Here is a 15,195-nt window from a genome sequence, read left to right as displayed (position 1 = left end):
TTCTACCTGATGATTCGCCAGTATGTGCCACATCAGATGCCTTCAACTTGAAAAATCATTGTTTGCATGACAATGGTTGCTAAACGCTTCCCGGAAGATGAGGTCGTTGTCGGGATCGATGAAGAGTAACGAGGGCAAATGGGCATATCGCAGCACAGGATTGGTCTTGTACTGTAGAGTCTTGGCTAACACGACTCCGCTCTGGTATTTCTAATGCTGGCTGAAACGACTTTTCGCAACAGCCAGTGTGCTGAACCTTCTAATACGTTTCAAAAGTGTTTTCTCAAGTTGAAAGAAACGAAGAACCACTGGCACGCTTAGATCGTGCTTGGGCGTTGAGAACTCAACTCATAAAAGAGGAACGCTCAAATGCGGGAAATGATACACAAGAAGACGTCGACGACTCTGTAGGCTTCCAAAGCTTGGTTGCATATACAAACTATTGATCATTCGAGCCAGTGCATGTTATTCGGCCGAATCTACAGCCAACATGTACCAAAACTCAGAATCATACAATTGCTTTCTTCTTAATCATGCTTTGTTTAGCTGTGACAAATTGGTTCGTTCATATATAATCTGATGGCTGCAATGCAGACTCGCTGAGTAACATACTACTGCAGTGGTCGTCCCCAATATTAGCGTCGTCATGAGGACTTTGAACCTGAAACGCAATACATTGCATGGTTCTCAAAGGAGCCGTGGTATCTACTATGCCGCTTGGACACGCCTGTCGGGTTTAAGAAAATGTGCTCAATTCACTTTTACAGGAGATAGTACTCATGTTCATGATCGGTGTATGAAGACCAATAGGGCTGCTTGAATTTCTGAAGTGCTCAAGCTAACTATCAACACCAAACTTCATTTCTTCATTGATCGTCAAAACAAGCATTTACGACTTCCCCCGTACAAGACATACCTCGGCCACTCCAAATAACATGGCATGTATGACACAGCATCGCGACAGCAAAGTCACGGTGCTGGTCTGCGACCGGGATGTAGACACGGCATGCCATCCAGAAGCTCGAACTTATTACTACATTTCTGGACACTGCGGCTACAAGACACAGCTTCACAGATTAGAGCATTCCGAAACTAGCGATATAAACCAATTGGAGCTCATCTCAAAAATACAACAACTGCTAGAGAGGACCTTCGAGTTTGACCCAAATAATAGAATTCCGCTGCTGCCTCCCAGAAGTAATTGAATCTGCGGCTACAGCATTCGGAAAAAGCTCAGCTCTGGTGACATATTCGTCATCTTTTACATGGTCTCCAGCATGCACGATAGCAACAACTTTAGTCTATTTCAGTCTGTCCGTGCTGGTCGCGGTTCCGAGGATGGTAACTTTTGTTGTCGTGTTGTCTCGTAATGCTTAGACTGTCCTCAAGAACGAATAATAGCGCCGTGATAATCACTTAATTCCTCCTGATTTTATTTGCCTCGAATCTCCGAGGCTCAACACCTGTACCTCAATATTCTTCATATCTATTGGTGATGCTTGTTTGAAATATGCTCCAGAAGAATCTGTTCGCACAAAGATGGGCGATGTCTAAGCGATATGGCGAGCAAGTTCTAGAATAACGATGCGGGTTTCAGATATTGCTCCTTTGTAGATGCCTGCTTAAGTTGACACGCAAGTCTTGCTATAAATTGTGATACTAAGTCTGACGAGGTATTGCGCGTTTCCCCCCACCTAAGTTAGATGAGCTTATTCCCTGTCCTAGTAATCGCGTCGCCGGCGTGTGCGCAAACAAGCAGGATTAGCACGTGTGCGTTAATTACGTCTAAGAATAATATGATAAATGGCGCTGAATTCATAAAAGTGCCGTAAACATCAATGGTAATATAATATTCACGATTTATTATAAAATCGGGAAACGCTAGGACTTATAACATAAAGTCTTCCAAGATAAAGCAATGGTAGAGAACGGATAGTTTTGATTTTTAAAGATAATATGCGGCAAAGAGTTGAACCGAGAATGGTTCTACATACATAAATGACACTTTCATGTCCATCAAAGCAGTACCACAGCTTTGCAAATCAACTGAAAACTGTCCGGATCCTCCAAGCGCTCCTGAGAATTAAAAACGGTCTGGACAACTGGCCTGTACTCACTTGCGTCATGTTTCGAGGATTTCTCTGAGTATAGGGTAGGGAATATGCAAAGTTTGACCACTTTATGATTGTTTGAGTTGTCGGCGGCATGTTGTTTTAAATATTTGTTCCCCCTTGCCGAACCGGGACCCTCGGGGAGATTGCACTTTGTGTCCATGATACGAAAATTAAAGATGTCTCCCGGTTTAGCGAAAACCCATAGAAAGGATCTACCAGATAGATGAAGCTGAAACTTAAGTCGTAGGGCGCTTTGAATGGCATGCTCAAAGAAAGCAGCCGGTAGTATCTCTATCTCAATGTGAGGTGCGATGAGATCTTGTAGAGCATGGCATAGGTACTCCGAGACAGACTTTGCCTTCTCCTCGATAACACATGACTCGAAGGTTTCATCCGACATCAGTGACTTGTAAGCTAGAACATCGAGTTGCTGTAATGCCTCTACTCCATCTGACGTAGTATTAGCCCCACCTCTGCCCTTGACGCAAATGAATAAGACACACCTCGACTCAACAATTGTTTTCGGTAATGCTGTAGCAGCGGCGACTCAGTACTTGCCAACTGAGAAAGAGGCAACTCAAATATAAGAGAGCAGAGGCCGGCTGCCACGAGTGATCTGAGTACATCAATCCGAAGGATCGCTAATTCCGAACTTTGGCGAAGCATCCTTGTTAAGTCCAATCCAGAGACTCTGTCGGCCCATACTGATATCACCGGCCTACCATTACCGCTGTCTTCCGTAGCCGAGAATCTTTCAACTAGTAATCCATTGTGACTGAGCGAAGAGCAAGAGTCCAGAATATCGTTGTAGAGAAGGAAATATTCTTTCCTGATGTTGGTGTCACTTGGACCCAAGCCAGAAGTCTTAAGCTCTTTGATTTCTTGCCTGCTGTTTTGCATTAGTAACAAAGTCTTTTTCAAAGCGGCATTCTCATCCTGCAGAATGGTAAGCAGGCTGGTGTCGCCCCGGCTCGTGGCTGCCGCGCGAGTACGATGCCGAAGTTCTTTGTATTCATTGCGGCTCGCCCAGAGTTGGTCGTTCAAATTGAAGACCTCATTTTGTAAATATCCGACCCTGGCCTCACTTGTATGAGAAGTTCTTCGGACTTTAGAAAGTTCCTGTTGAAGCGCTTGAAGCTGATTATCTGTATCCACCGCCGCAGATAATGGTAAGTCCACCTCGAAGGATCTATCTGTTGTAGAGCTTTCTACTTTGATGTCAGAGAAACGTGAATCTTGTGATGCCACTCGCCCTTGAGGTTGGACCTGGAGTAACAGAGGTGTTGAGGTTGATGAGACATAATCACTGAGCTACCCGATGTTGTTAGTAATATCCTCTTTTAGCAGAGTATAATTGCAAACCTCTCTTTCGATATGCCCGTCACCGTGCACCGATGCAGCACTATCAAATTCAGCGGGACCGATAGTAGATACTGTAGACAGGGTAGATGCTTCGGACGGATGATGAGCGATCGACACACTCTGAGACTGGGATCTGAGCGTTGTTGACGTTCCTCTGAGGCGATATTTTACCGATGAAGGTCCAATATTGTCCACCGCTTGTTGGATCAAGTCACGTTCTTCACTGGTCAGATGGAAGAGACATGCCGTACCCTGCCGATATAGATCGTCAGAACTTTTAGAGTCGTCATGTCCGAGATTCTCCCACTCCAATTTCAGCCTTCTCCGAGCTTGCTGCAATGAGAAGTCTTTGTGAACTTTGATCTTGAGATGATTGACGATAGTCGTATCGAAGTCAATTCCTTCGCGCAAAGAGTAATCAAGCCATGCAGATAGCTGAATTACATCTTCTGGACTCCATACACGTTTTCGCTTCAAAAGTGAGGGTTTCTTCGACTCACCCGCCATTATGCCTGTTGAGGATGTTCAGGAGAACGTGAAATGAAATTGCATGTGGGTTCGGATAGGATAGATAACGGCGGCCCGCTGCAGATGTTCCTGAAGGTGGCTTAGGCAATTTCTTGGCAATCGCACATTGGTATTTAACCCTGCTCGGTCCGGGATCCGCTACCCTGGACGCGAATGCATGAAGACATGTCCTGCAGCCAACACAAGTCGTTAATTGGCTAGGCAACACAGGTTGCCACACCTGCCTCTCGAACATCCGAATCTATTGGGTACCGCAGTCGCCGAGATAAAACAAAGTAGAAAAACTGTGGCTGCCTGTGCTGGAACGATGGCCCTTTTGCTCGAATAGATAAACCTTGGTGAGGGAGCTACAGGCTTTGGTATCCAACAGGACAGGATTTTTTGTCCGCAATTTTCCACACAATGGCCTCTTCGCGAGAATCAACAGCCACTCTTGGGCGAAATCCTGAAGGTGCTTCAAATCAAGATTCCGCACCAGAAGAAGTACCTGGGGGTTTGTTAGATGATATCTCTGACCAGCGCCTTTCGAAAAGGCTGATTGTGGCTGTGGACTTCGGCACAACGTACTCATGTGTCTCATTCGTAGCCCTTGAAGCTGGAGAGGCGCCAGATTATTTACCTCTTGATAGGATCGAAACGATAGGAAATTATCCCAACGACTTGAATTTCGACTCAAAGGACGAGATGGAGAACCAAGTTCCGACTGAGCTCATGTACCCACTTAATCGTAACTTCCGGGACCAGGACGATTTGCCTCCTCTGGAGAACAATGAGGGTATCACTGGTGTAGGTACAGAAGATGAAGGTGATGGGTCGATCCCAGGCCAACCTATTCCCATTACCGACGCGAATGAGAACGGCGAGGATATGGATATGGATGGACTATTCGAATCGGACTCATTACAATGGGGTTATAGTGTCCACGAAGCTCGATCGATACCCGCAATACATATAAATCCGAACAACAGGCCATTGTCGCGCTTCAAGCTTCTCCTTGATGAGAGTCCAATGACCAGGACCATCCGTGACGACCTCAACCAAACAATCGGGTTGTTGAAGCGGAAAAGGATTATACAGAAGCCCTTGCAGGTTATTGCCGACTTTCTGACATGCCTCCTCCGCCATACCAAGACTGAACTTGTCAACAAGGGCTACGATGACAATTGGAAGGTTGAGATGGTGCTATGTGTACCAGCAATCTGGACCCAAAAGGGATGTCGTAACATGCAGACTGCCATGGCTTATGCCATGGAAAAGGCAAGATTTATAGGAGCCGACTTTCAGAACAACAGTATTGAGAACTTGTTTATCGTTTCGGAGCCAGAGGCCGCAGCTGCCTACGTATTGGCAAGCGACCCGGATATTCAGGTATGATCAACGCCAAAGGGAGTCATACAAAGGCGCTCCGCTAATCTTACCACCGCAGCCTGGCGATACGTTTGTGTTGCTCGATGCAGGTGAGCCGATTCGCAGGAGCGCATCGCGTGGAGGTGCCTACTAACTCAATAAGGTGGCGGAACCGTTGATGCGAATACGTATACAATCAGCAGAACAACCCCCTTACGATTGATTCGTGAAGTGGTGGAGCCTGGTGGTAAGCCTCAAAACATAGGACTAGTAGAAGTGAGACTAATGTTGTACAGGGGGCCTATTTGGGTCAAGTTTTCTGAACGAAGGCTTCCAACAAATGCTCTCTGATCTTCTTAAAGACGAGCAGTATCTAGAGACGGGCTTTAAAACCATTGATGGTATCATTGAAAGGATCATGGTCAATGAGTTTGAGTATAGAGTCAAGAGATCCTTTGATTTGCGCAACGTTGATTCGCGTAGAGGCGTGAAGTCCTTCCCAGTGTCAGGACTTCTGGATAATCCTGCCAAGCGTTTCAGTCACGAGTGTGTCATTGTACCATTGTAAGCGGCTACCATTAATCCAATTGACAGGTACAATGATTAACCTCGATACTAGGATAAACATCAAACCAATATTCGTGAGATTGCTTGAGGGAATTGCGGCGATCATGGAGGACCAAATCAACAAAGCTTTACAAAAAGGTTGTCGAGTGGAGGTAGGCGACTTATATTGATTGCTCCAACTTATACTGAGAACATTATCGCAGAAAGTGATCCTCCAGGGGGGTTTTGCTGCGTCCAAATCTTTGAGTTACTTCATTGAGGATCGTCTGAAGAGATTCAATGAAGAATTTGGTCACAATATCAGTCCCAAAAGATCAAACAATACGTAAGTTGACATCAAGAGGTCTGGCGACTATTTTCATTCTTTATCTGGGTCTCTGATGACTCGTAGAATCACTGCAGTAGCGTCGGGAGCCGTCTTACGAGCCTTCAATAAGGAGCAAGGACCCCGCAGAGTGGCACGATCTAGTTACGGCATCCTGAGAACCGAGCATTTCAAGGATTATCCAGAGCATGAAGGTCTCAAACCTTCATATGACCGCCACGATGGACAGCCGTACATCATGAACACGGTGGACTGGGTGCTTACAAAGGTAAGTACCATCCACATCAGTAGCCGTAAAGTAGTTCCCCAAGCTAATACTCCTAGGACGCCGAGGTACCCCCAATCTGGACTTGCAGCCCATTTCTCTGTTACCACACTTTTGACTGCTGGCCGGTATCGCGCCTCATATGCAAGGAGGAGTTGTATGTCATCGATCGTGCACCCGAGTCTCACTACAGGCTTTCACACCAGATGAATGCCGGTGAGTCTTGCCTTCAGATATAAGATAGTTTCATTTGCGATTGCTCAAGACTGTTAGGCGCCGAGAAAATCGGAGAAATCCTAGTCGATTTCACCTTCCTCCGAGAACAAGGCTTGATCCAGCCAATTGAGCCAATCAAGAAACCTAATGGCAAAACCATTGGCACAAGACACTATCGAGTGGTTTTCACCATGGCGATTAGAGTTGTCGACCGCGATTTGCAATGTAAGTCTCTTCAGAACATGTATTGAGCGAGTGTGGGTTGATGAACGATTTCGCTGAGTATGGAGCAGGCTATGCACTTTACAGTGGTCAAGTTGTTAAGAGATGCCGAATCAACATCGCATCTGCATTCCGACCGGGGGTGAAGTAGTGTTATGTTCATGCTTGTGTGGATATTATGCTACAAGTTTCTCAGGTTAGTCGTTATCGCCAGAAATTTTCAACTACAGTCAATAAAGCCCGTGGATGTTACTATATGATGCACTGAAATATGGAGTAAGATAATATGAGAGATTAATACCGATTAACGGTATCCGTAAATCTGCATGGCTGTTTAGTTTATCTGGATGGATATTCCGGGCAGCCACAGGTTGTGTGATGTGTGCAGCCGCCGAGAATTACGAATTAGAAACGCTCTGTCTGATTTGCAGCACGCTGTGACTGTGTTCTTTTTCTTTTGGTGCTTAATCACCTGCAAAGCTGACCATGGATGACAGGAATGAATTGCAGGTTATGTCCAAGCGTTGCTTCAATTCCCTTTGCCCGTATGCAAGATCAGTAACGATCTAAGGTCATTGACCTTTGTTGAACAGCTGGTAGCCCTCATGAACAGCGCCGCTGCTCCTAAATACTTTGCCCGAGACTCATAAAATCACACTCTTTCTTGCTGCACATAGGAGATACCAATGCAGAACAGCTCGATAATGTAATAGGAGACATCCTCTTTCACAAATGTATATCACATTGCCGCTCAAGACCTGCTCAAGCAAAACTCGTATGGTTGCTAGCGGCCTGTCCAAGGGTGACATCATTGTATGCTTGGTGCATGGTAAGTCCTGAACATTACCATGATTACAGGTACTGAAGCCGGGCGGTCACTGTCTTGGTTGGCCACCCAACCAAGATCTAGACTTGGTACTCATTTGAAACACATAAAACGGAGGCGGTGTGCTTGATGCTCTCAGTTGCATTGGTGCATTTGGGACTTAGATCAATCTATATATCTTAAAATTTCTCCTCCCAATGCGCAATTTTGATATTTTTTTCCACCACCGATTGACTTTCTTCCTAATTCTCTTGCTAGTCTAGAAGTATATTTGTCACCGTACTTTGCGGCTAGCCCTCTCTCCTATCACGGGATTTGAGCAGGAGACATGGCGAAGCTCGCCCTCCCTTCGGCAGTGCCAACCGCTCATGAGCTACTTAGGTATGATATTGATTGCATTTTAGATGAATGCAACGCGAATAAGGCTCTCTCCAAAATACAAGTCTCCCCGCTTGCCACCAATGTGCCGCTTAGCACTCCTTTTGTCCGAATCGGTGTCAGTCATGATGAGAATGTACCTAAAAATACAGGCAGTCTGCCTCGGGATAGTAAATTCAAAGAGATATTTAGGACAGTGTCAATGTCACTGCAGCGGAGCTCAATATCTATATCGTAGCGACGACGGAATGCAGGCATACTCCACTCGGGCACTGAAAATGAAGGCCCTCAGAGCAGGCCAGGGTAGGATGAGCTTTCTCAGAAATATGGTGAGAAAATGAGAAGTCTACCATAGTTGCAGGACTAATTTACCCTAGGCCATGTCCCAAGAGACTGCCATGCAAGAGACGACGTGCATATTAGGCGACGGGAATGGTTGTACATATGCCAGGCTGTCATGGCATTATTTGCATCTGTTGGAAGTGCAGCTGCCCTATGTATAGCGATCAAGGGTCAAGAATGGGGCCCTGAGATGCCGAAATATGTCCTCAGTTCTTGGAATTATGGCTACAAATTCATCGAAATTCTATTTGCCACAATCAGCACTTTGTTTTACATATCTGCTTGCAACACATTGGTAACCCCCAAAGTTATGTGGAGTGATTGGAAGGGCCGTGGCACATTCTGTGGTCAGGTCAGAACGTCGTACGCCAACATCAGTCATATCATCAAGGCTTGTCCAACCATGAACAATGCTTCTCCAGACACATCGTGCGTCGTAATGAAGGCAAATGGCGACTCATGTCGTACCTTCTTTACATATTTATCGGATTGGCAGGATGTCAGTCGCCACTCTGAAAGTCAAGCCTCAAGACCCGTTGCGCGAGCCGTCATCATGGAGAATACAACTTTGTCGTCAGCCTGGATGGAAGGATATCCTATCGTGGCAGAAGTTGGTGGTCGATTGATAAACAATGTGACCTTGGCGATACCCCATGCCGGGCTCTCTACTTTGTACTCGAACCCATTTAATGCTTCAGTGGATATTCGACAGCCTGCTTCAACCGAAGACACCGACGGCTATGACATGGCGGCTTCTGTAGTGTCTCCAGCTATCAACGTTATGTGCGTTAGTACATTCGACCATGAAATTAAACCGTTGGTTTCTGCCCCAGGAAAACCCATTAAATTACAGACCAATGACACCACTGTACTTGATGACGTCTTCCACTGGGGAGGGAAGCACAATGGTACGTACGGTGCGAAGTCCGACGGTAGATACCGTCCAGTTTTCGATGCTGTAAGACCGCCCTAGATAACAAAAGATTCTGCTGACAAACTCAGCTTGCGCCACCACTTCAATGGGTCACCGATACCCGGGAGTATATGCCCGGTGCTGACTCCATTTATATCATGGCCCGATCAAACGATACTAATGCGACCGAATACACCCTTTGTCAACTGCGATCCATCCTGACTTCAGCGTGTGCAACACGTTTCCAAGTGTCAAGTTTATCTGGGAATATGACAGCGATATGTGGCAATGATCTGGGGAATATCTCTTTCGAGTCTTACAACCAGGTCAAGAACAATTTTATGTAAGCAGATGACGTTCCAATTCATGTTTACGACTTATGTTGGTTTGACAGTGAGTATGAGGAAGCGAATTGGGATGGTGGTACAATGTTGATCAAGCAGCATCTCCACCAGCCAGCATGGTGGGTATGTTTGGGATGAGTTAAAATACACTAGGGATATGAAAGGGAATGTCGATGATGCCAAATTCAACAGAATATGTGGATATTCGTCTTCAGACCGTCCGAACGATGCTCTCTAACCGGATCTTACGCGTCGATGAGACATGACTATAGTACAGACTTTACACCTTTGGTACACGAGCAGCTCGAATTGCCTCGCTCCTAAACGCAACATGAACTATGCATGTGCACCCATTTCCGCCCTCGCATCTTCCAGTAGCTTCTCCAACCGAACGGCACTGCCGGCCAAATTCTCGAGCTCCACAACACCAAACTTGCCCAGCACATAAGCAGATACGTCTTCCTTGTCTCTGCTACCGCCAGCCGGGCGGCCGATACCAATGCCAATCTTGATGAACTTCCCACCAGGCCCGGGCTCTGTCAACCTGCCTATTAAGCCGGCAGATTGCAGACTTTGCTGCACCGATTTGATCCCGTTATGTCCCTTCGCGCTCATGTTCCCGGCTCGCGCCTTCAGCTGCGCGGGAGCCGTCTCCATCTCGTCGTGCAGAACGATAAGACCAGGGAGGTCCTCCTCGTTTCCCGTCGCAGACCCGCAGGTCTCCTTTGCGAACTGCCTGTAGGCCTTCAGGAGATCTTTCCCCGACACGTTCATGTAGCTTGGCGACTGCCATAACACGTACTCGGGCCGCCCGACATCGGCACCCATGGAAATGAGGCCGTTGGCGTACGGTTTTGACTTCTTGAGGGGAGGAAACCTGAGATGCGACTGCAGCGCTTTGAGCAGGACGTGGCCCGCGGAATGCCTCGTTGCCTGGTAGGGTGATGGGTTCCCAAGGGAGGCTATAAAAAGTCGTACGGAGCTCATGTTCGAGCTGGAGGGCCGCTCAAGTGTGATCTCCGGGTTGAAATAATTGATGGGCGCTGCGGCCAATGAGACGAGACTATGCAAGGACGCGACTACTGGTGTGTCAGCATCCTGCGTGTTTCCCTGCCCTGGTGAGTCGTACGCAATTGTCGCACGATTTGTCTTTCTTTTGCGGATTTCACCTTCACTCTCCCCCAGACTGTTGAGATTGTGCTGCTCGTCTTCCTCTATGTCCACAATAGCAGGCTTCAGTCTTGACTTCTGTCGTCTGCTTATTTTTGCATTAGCCATTTTGTCGAAGTTTTTCTGAAATGGTGTGTCTAAGACAAATTTGTGGATGGAAAATGAGCGCTTGATTGATGACGCTGGTAAGACTTACATGGACGCACTTCGGCGGCAACGTCTTGTATTTGTTATCAACTTTGATGCTCTGTCCGGCTCAATATGACTCAACGGCGAAGTGACAAAGCCACCCGATGAAGTTTTGTTCTCTCAGTTTGCCTAAGCTAGACCATTCTGGGGTTAGCGTAACAAGTATGATGCAGAGGATCACTGAGAGTATATATTATCCTTGAACATCTCCAATTGTGTTGAATCCAAGTGGGGAATATCTATAGTACTGCTGGTTGGGCTACAAGCTGCATACCGTTGTTTGTTCGCCTAGCGTTAGATTCTCCGCATACCTACTTGGTAGCAACTCTTTGCAACGAAATAATTAGACCATTCAACATTATACCTATAGCTCTCATCCTCGTAAAGTCTGGCCATTGTATACTCTAGCCTTTAGGCTGTGCTTTGTCCTTTACACTCTTTTGTCTTCAGTTCTATCGTCTATGACTCTATCGTCTATGGAACCAATCCAATAACGCCAAATTTGTGTACCTCCATAGCCTTGTAGGCATAACCATGATGGCCTCTAATGGTTGTCGCGGGGTAATTGATCGGCCTCGGAGATGTTCTGAAACTGTATCGAGCGCTTCATAATCATGCCTTCATCCAGCTGTGATACCTCGCGGCGATGAAGGTCTTGCCAATAAGTTTGGCTAGGCGGACCGTGATAGCCTCCGCTCGCGTCCAGATGTTTCTTACGAGCCTCGATCTCATCGTCGGTAACGAGAAGATCAACGCGCCGCTTGTCCAAATCTACCCGCACTACATCTCCGTCCCGGACCAAGGCGAGCTTACCGCCAGCAGCAGCCTCAGGACTCGCATTGAGAATAGAAGGCGAACCTGACGTCCCGGACTGTCGTCCATCGCCAATACACGGCAAGGCCTTGATTCCCTGCTTCAAAAGTCGTCCCGGAGGGTGCATGTTGACGACTTCCGCAGCACCAGGATAACCCAGCGGACCGACGCCGCGCATGATTAATATTGTCTTCCGATCAATGGCAGCTGAGTCGATTCGTCTCTTGTAGTCTTCCGGTCCGTCAAATACAGCAACCTGACATTCGAAAGCGTTTGGGTCCTCCGGATCCTCGAGGAACTCACGGCGGAACTCCTCTGAGACCACTGACATCTTCATGATAGCCGAGTCGAATAAGTTGCCTCTCAGGTGCACGAAGCCTGCATTCGGTTTGACCGGATCTGAGAAAGGTTTGATAGTTCGCCGATCCCAGGTTATCTTGCCCTCTGCGTTCTGTCCGATGGTCTTTCCGTTCACGGTCATTATATCAGGATGTGGTAGCTTGTTCGCCTCGATAAGTTCGGCGAGCACAGCTGGCAGGCCTCCGGCATGATAATACTCCTCACTTAGCATCTCGCCAGCCGGCTGCATGTTGACAAGAAGAGGAACCTGGTACCCATAACGGTCCCAGTCGTCCAGGTTTAGATCAATAGACAGATGAGCCGCGATAGCAATCAAATGAACTGGTGCATTTGTGCTTCCGCCAATCGCACTGTTTACTACGATTGCATTCTCGAACGACTGGCGCGTCATAATGTCTCGTGGGCGAATGTCTTGGCGCACCATCTCGACGATACGGAGTCCGGTTTCGTAAGCTGCATGCGAACGCTGACGATAAGGGGCCGGTATGGCAGCTGAGCCAGGAAGGGCCATACCTAATGCCTCGGTAAGTGTGTTCATCGTCAAAGCTGTTCCCATAGTATTGCAGTGGCCGGGAGAGGGTGTGCCGCTCGCAACCATGTCAATAAATTGATTGTCGTCAATATTGCCAGCGGCGCGAAGCTCGCGTGCATGCCAGATCACACTTCCGGACCCAATTCGAGAACCATTGGACCAACCATTAAGCATGGGCCCGACATTGAGACAGATAGCGGGTATGTTCACTTGGGCAGCTGCCATAAGGAAGGCCGGTGTCGTCTTGTCGCAGCCAGTAAGAAGGACAACGCCATCCAACGGGTAACCGCTCAATATCTCTGCTAATGCCATAGCCGCAAGATTTCTGTCGAGTGCTGCCGTTGGACGTCTCCCAGTCTCTTGAATAGGATGGGTTGGAAATTCAAAGGCGATGCCTCCTGCCGTTCGAATCCCTTCCCTCACTCGCTTCGCAAGCTCGATGTGGTGTCGATTACACTATAAAATTCGCTGTCAGCAATGATCTCTTCATAATCGTCGGAGCCTTCGAAATCCATCTGCATCATCAGAAAGAAGATGGGCTGTGTCAGGTAGTATGAGCCTCTTGGGGCACTATCAACAATCGGAAAGGGATCTGGAAAATCGCTTACTGGGGCAAGGTCTGAGCCTGACTGGGCAATGCCAATGATTGGTTTGCCAGAGCATAGTTCCTCTCTGGTGTATCCGTAATTCAGATAGCGTTCCACATACAGGGCAGTCATGCCTGGATCATCATCGCGGGAGAACCAATCTGCAGACCTAAGTGGCTTCTCGGATCGGACGGTATCGGAGGCTAAAGACAATATCTTCACCTGGTTTTGCACATCTTGAAGAGCTGTTTTGGTGATCTTCAGAACCTTATCTTTAGTCCTGAGTAGCTCAAGCAGTTGGTTTTTGTCGAGGTCCTCAATATCGCTGACTGGTCGCTCACTGCAGCCGGTACTGCAACTATCGCATGATGTCCTACAATCGAGCGTATGGTCTCCGACTTCAAACGTAGGCATCTTGGTCGCCGACAACCTCGATATTCGTCAGTACAGCTCTTTTATGTCGTTATCGGGCGTGAAATGAGCTTATCAGGACTTGTGCTTGATTGATGAAACAATGGTGAAAGTAAAGTCACAACTTTTTATTTGTAGAACCAGGGAGTGGTTGTCACTGGTATGGAGTAAGTCATATGTGAAGTCTGATTTCGTTTGTCGCATCTCATCACAGGCTTGTATACTGTTGTATTGGGGATGGCTGTGAAATTCCATGGAAGCTACGGTGGAACACTATAACTATGAAATTCACTCACAAAGCCATGTGGGGATTTCAAGTGGGTTTATCCACCTGGGCGTTCCAGTGTTGTTGACTAGTGAATGATGCCATCGCTCTTTCATACAAATGTTTGTCTGACTGTTATCGTATAGAATGCGATGACCAGGATACTAACAAACAGACATGCTTCTATTCATAGACTTTAAGTCATTCATCGCAACTGACCTTCCATTAGCGAGCGTATTCATATTCATGCCTAGATATATGTACCACAACAATGCGACACATAAATGAATTCGCCGGCTCCATATTACTTCTTGATATGATTTGGGTTGAGTTAATTGGTGCCTTGTTCCTCTGAAGACCTTGAAGTGAGATGCGTGCCACCGATTGTCTGGGTGGATTCGTTATGAGGTAATTCGAGTGTGTAACGCTACAAGTTGCATTTATGATTTACACGCACAACCCTATCGAGTTCATACGATTCGCTGTGACTTGAACGTTCATATGATGGCCCAGCATGTGATAAAAAGTCTATACTGAGACTCTCCATATTGGTCATCAGGCTGGATCAACCTCGCAAGCAACATGGAAGCATTTCCCCCTATCCAATTGGATTTCTATGTGTTCTCCGATAGATGAGATCGATCCAATCCGAATAACAGTGGCCTTGAGATATGAGGGTTGTGCATCAAGCTCAAACGAATAACCGATCTCTGTACACAGTTGACAACCGTATAGTGAGTATCCATAACACTATAACACGTGAACTCCATTCGCTTTTCCATTACTCGCCAACAGATGCCAATAATGATTTTGAGGAAACTCCAAAACCCTGCTGTAAACCCCGCGCTACTGTCTAGACAAACGTTCACGATTGTAGCGAACCTGTGTAAACATCAACAACTCCTTCAACGCAGCTTTCGATCGCCGACCAGCCTACTTTTCTTAATTTCTTTAATTCCCTTTTTTGCATGACCCTTTCTGAAAACTTATTTTCGACGACAAAATACAAGGTTTTAATCGGCGATCAAGGTTGTGTCGTGCACAGATGCAGTGCAAAGCCATCCACCATGACAGCTCCCATAGCAAAAGTGAAGGCTGAAGAGCGGGAACAACTCCATT

The 15,195-nt window shown here is 47.0% G+C and overlaps 5 protein-coding genes across 5 annotated transcripts; 2 read left to right on the top strand and 3 right to left on the bottom strand.

The window, feature by feature from the left end:
• Positions 1-1,902: 1,902 nt before the first annotated feature.
• Positions 1,903-4,012, bottom strand: BKA67DRAFT_580362 (uncharacterized protein). The gene is made up of 3 exons (XM_046103849.1): positions 3,477-4,012; positions 2,618-3,425; positions 1,903-2,564 (listed from the first exon to the last, which is right to left on the bottom strand). The coding sequence occupies exons 1-3, from the start codon at positions 3,981-3,983 to the stop codon at positions 2,017-2,019; spliced, it is 1,863 nt and encodes a 620-aa protein (XP_045953224.1). The 5' UTR covers positions 3,984-4,012; the 3' UTR covers positions 1,903-2,016.
• A 394-nt stretch (positions 4,013-4,406) lies between these two features.
• BKA67DRAFT_524621 (uncharacterized protein) lies at positions 4,407-7,097 on the top strand (the record flags this gene model as incomplete). The annotated part of the gene is made up of 7 exons (XM_046098592.1): positions 4,407-5,372; positions 5,592-5,598; positions 5,648-5,899; positions 5,946-6,070; positions 6,122-6,243; positions 6,774-6,949; positions 7,018-7,097. The coding sequence occupies 7 exons, from the start codon at positions 4,407-4,409 to the stop codon at positions 7,095-7,097; spliced, it is 1,728 nt and encodes a 575-aa protein (XP_045953223.1).
• A 1,510-nt stretch (positions 7,098-8,607) lies between these two features.
• BKA67DRAFT_540204 (uncharacterized protein) lies at positions 8,608-9,465 on the top strand (the record flags this gene model as incomplete). The annotated part of the gene is made up of 1 exon (XM_046100738.1): positions 8,608-9,465. One exon carries the CDS (start codon positions 8,608-8,610, stop codon positions 9,463-9,465), a length of 858 nt encoding a protein of 285 aa, XP_045953222.1.
• A 403-nt stretch (positions 9,466-9,868) lies between these two features.
• Positions 9,869-11,180, bottom strand: BKA67DRAFT_580356 (peptidyl-tRNA hydrolase). The gene is made up of 2 exons (XM_046103848.1): positions 11,116-11,180; positions 9,869-11,007 (listed from the first exon to the last, which is right to left on the bottom strand). Exon 2 carries the CDS (start codon positions 10,734-10,736, stop codon positions 10,086-10,088), a length of 651 nt encoding a protein of 216 aa, XP_045953221.1. The 5' UTR covers positions 10,737-11,007; positions 11,116-11,180; the 3' UTR covers positions 9,869-10,085.
• Positions 11,181-11,440: 260 nt separating this feature from the next.
• Positions 11,441-14,037, bottom strand: BKA67DRAFT_580353 (dihydroxy-acid dehydratase). Its single transcript, XM_046103847.1, has 2 exons — positions 13,422-14,037; positions 11,441-13,269 (listed from the first exon to the last, which is right to left on the bottom strand). Exons 1-2 carry the CDS (start codon positions 13,812-13,814, stop codon positions 11,653-11,655), a joined length of 2,010 nt encoding a protein of 669 aa, XP_045953220.1. The 5' UTR covers positions 13,815-14,037; the 3' UTR covers positions 11,441-11,652.
• Between the last annotated feature and the right edge of the window lie 1,158 nt (positions 14,038-15,195).

The sequence above is a fragment of the Truncatella angustata genome (genome assembly GCF_020726525.1).
Source record: "Truncatella angustata strain MPI-SDFR-AT-0073 chromosome Unknown BKA67scaffold_9, whole genome shotgun sequence".
NCBI classification, from domain to species: Eukaryota; Fungi; Ascomycota; class Sordariomycetes; order Amphisphaeriales; family Sporocadaceae; genus Truncatella; species Truncatella angustata.
This window is presented reverse-complemented; position numbering and strand designations above follow the sequence as displayed.

Excerpts from the sequence above, each read along its gene's own strand:
- BKA67DRAFT_580356 (XM_046103848.1), bottom strand. The coding sequence starts at position 10,736 with ATGAGCTCCGTACGACTTTTTATAGCCTCCCTTGGGAACCCATCACCC.
- BKA67DRAFT_580362 (XM_046103849.1), bottom strand. The coding sequence starts at position 3,983 with ATGGCGGGTGAGTCGAAGAAACCCTCACTTTTGAAGCGAAAACGTGTA. Across the intron at positions 3,426-3,476 it reads ACGGGCATATCGAAAGAGAG|CTCAGTGATTATGTCTCATC; the intron begins GTTTGCAATTAT and ends AACATCGGGTAG. Across the intron at positions 2,565-2,617 it reads AAAACAATTGTTGAGTCGAG|ATGGAGTAGAGGCATTACAG; the intron begins GTGTGTCTTATT and ends ATACTACGTCAG.
- BKA67DRAFT_580353 (XM_046103847.1), bottom strand. The coding sequence starts at position 13,814 with ATGCCTACGTTTGAAGTCGGAGACCATACGCTCGATTGTAGGACATCA. Across the intron at positions 13,270-13,421 it reads CAGGCTCAGACCTTGCCCCA|TGTAATCGACACCACATCGA; the intron begins GTAAGCGATTTT and ends CGAATTTTATAG.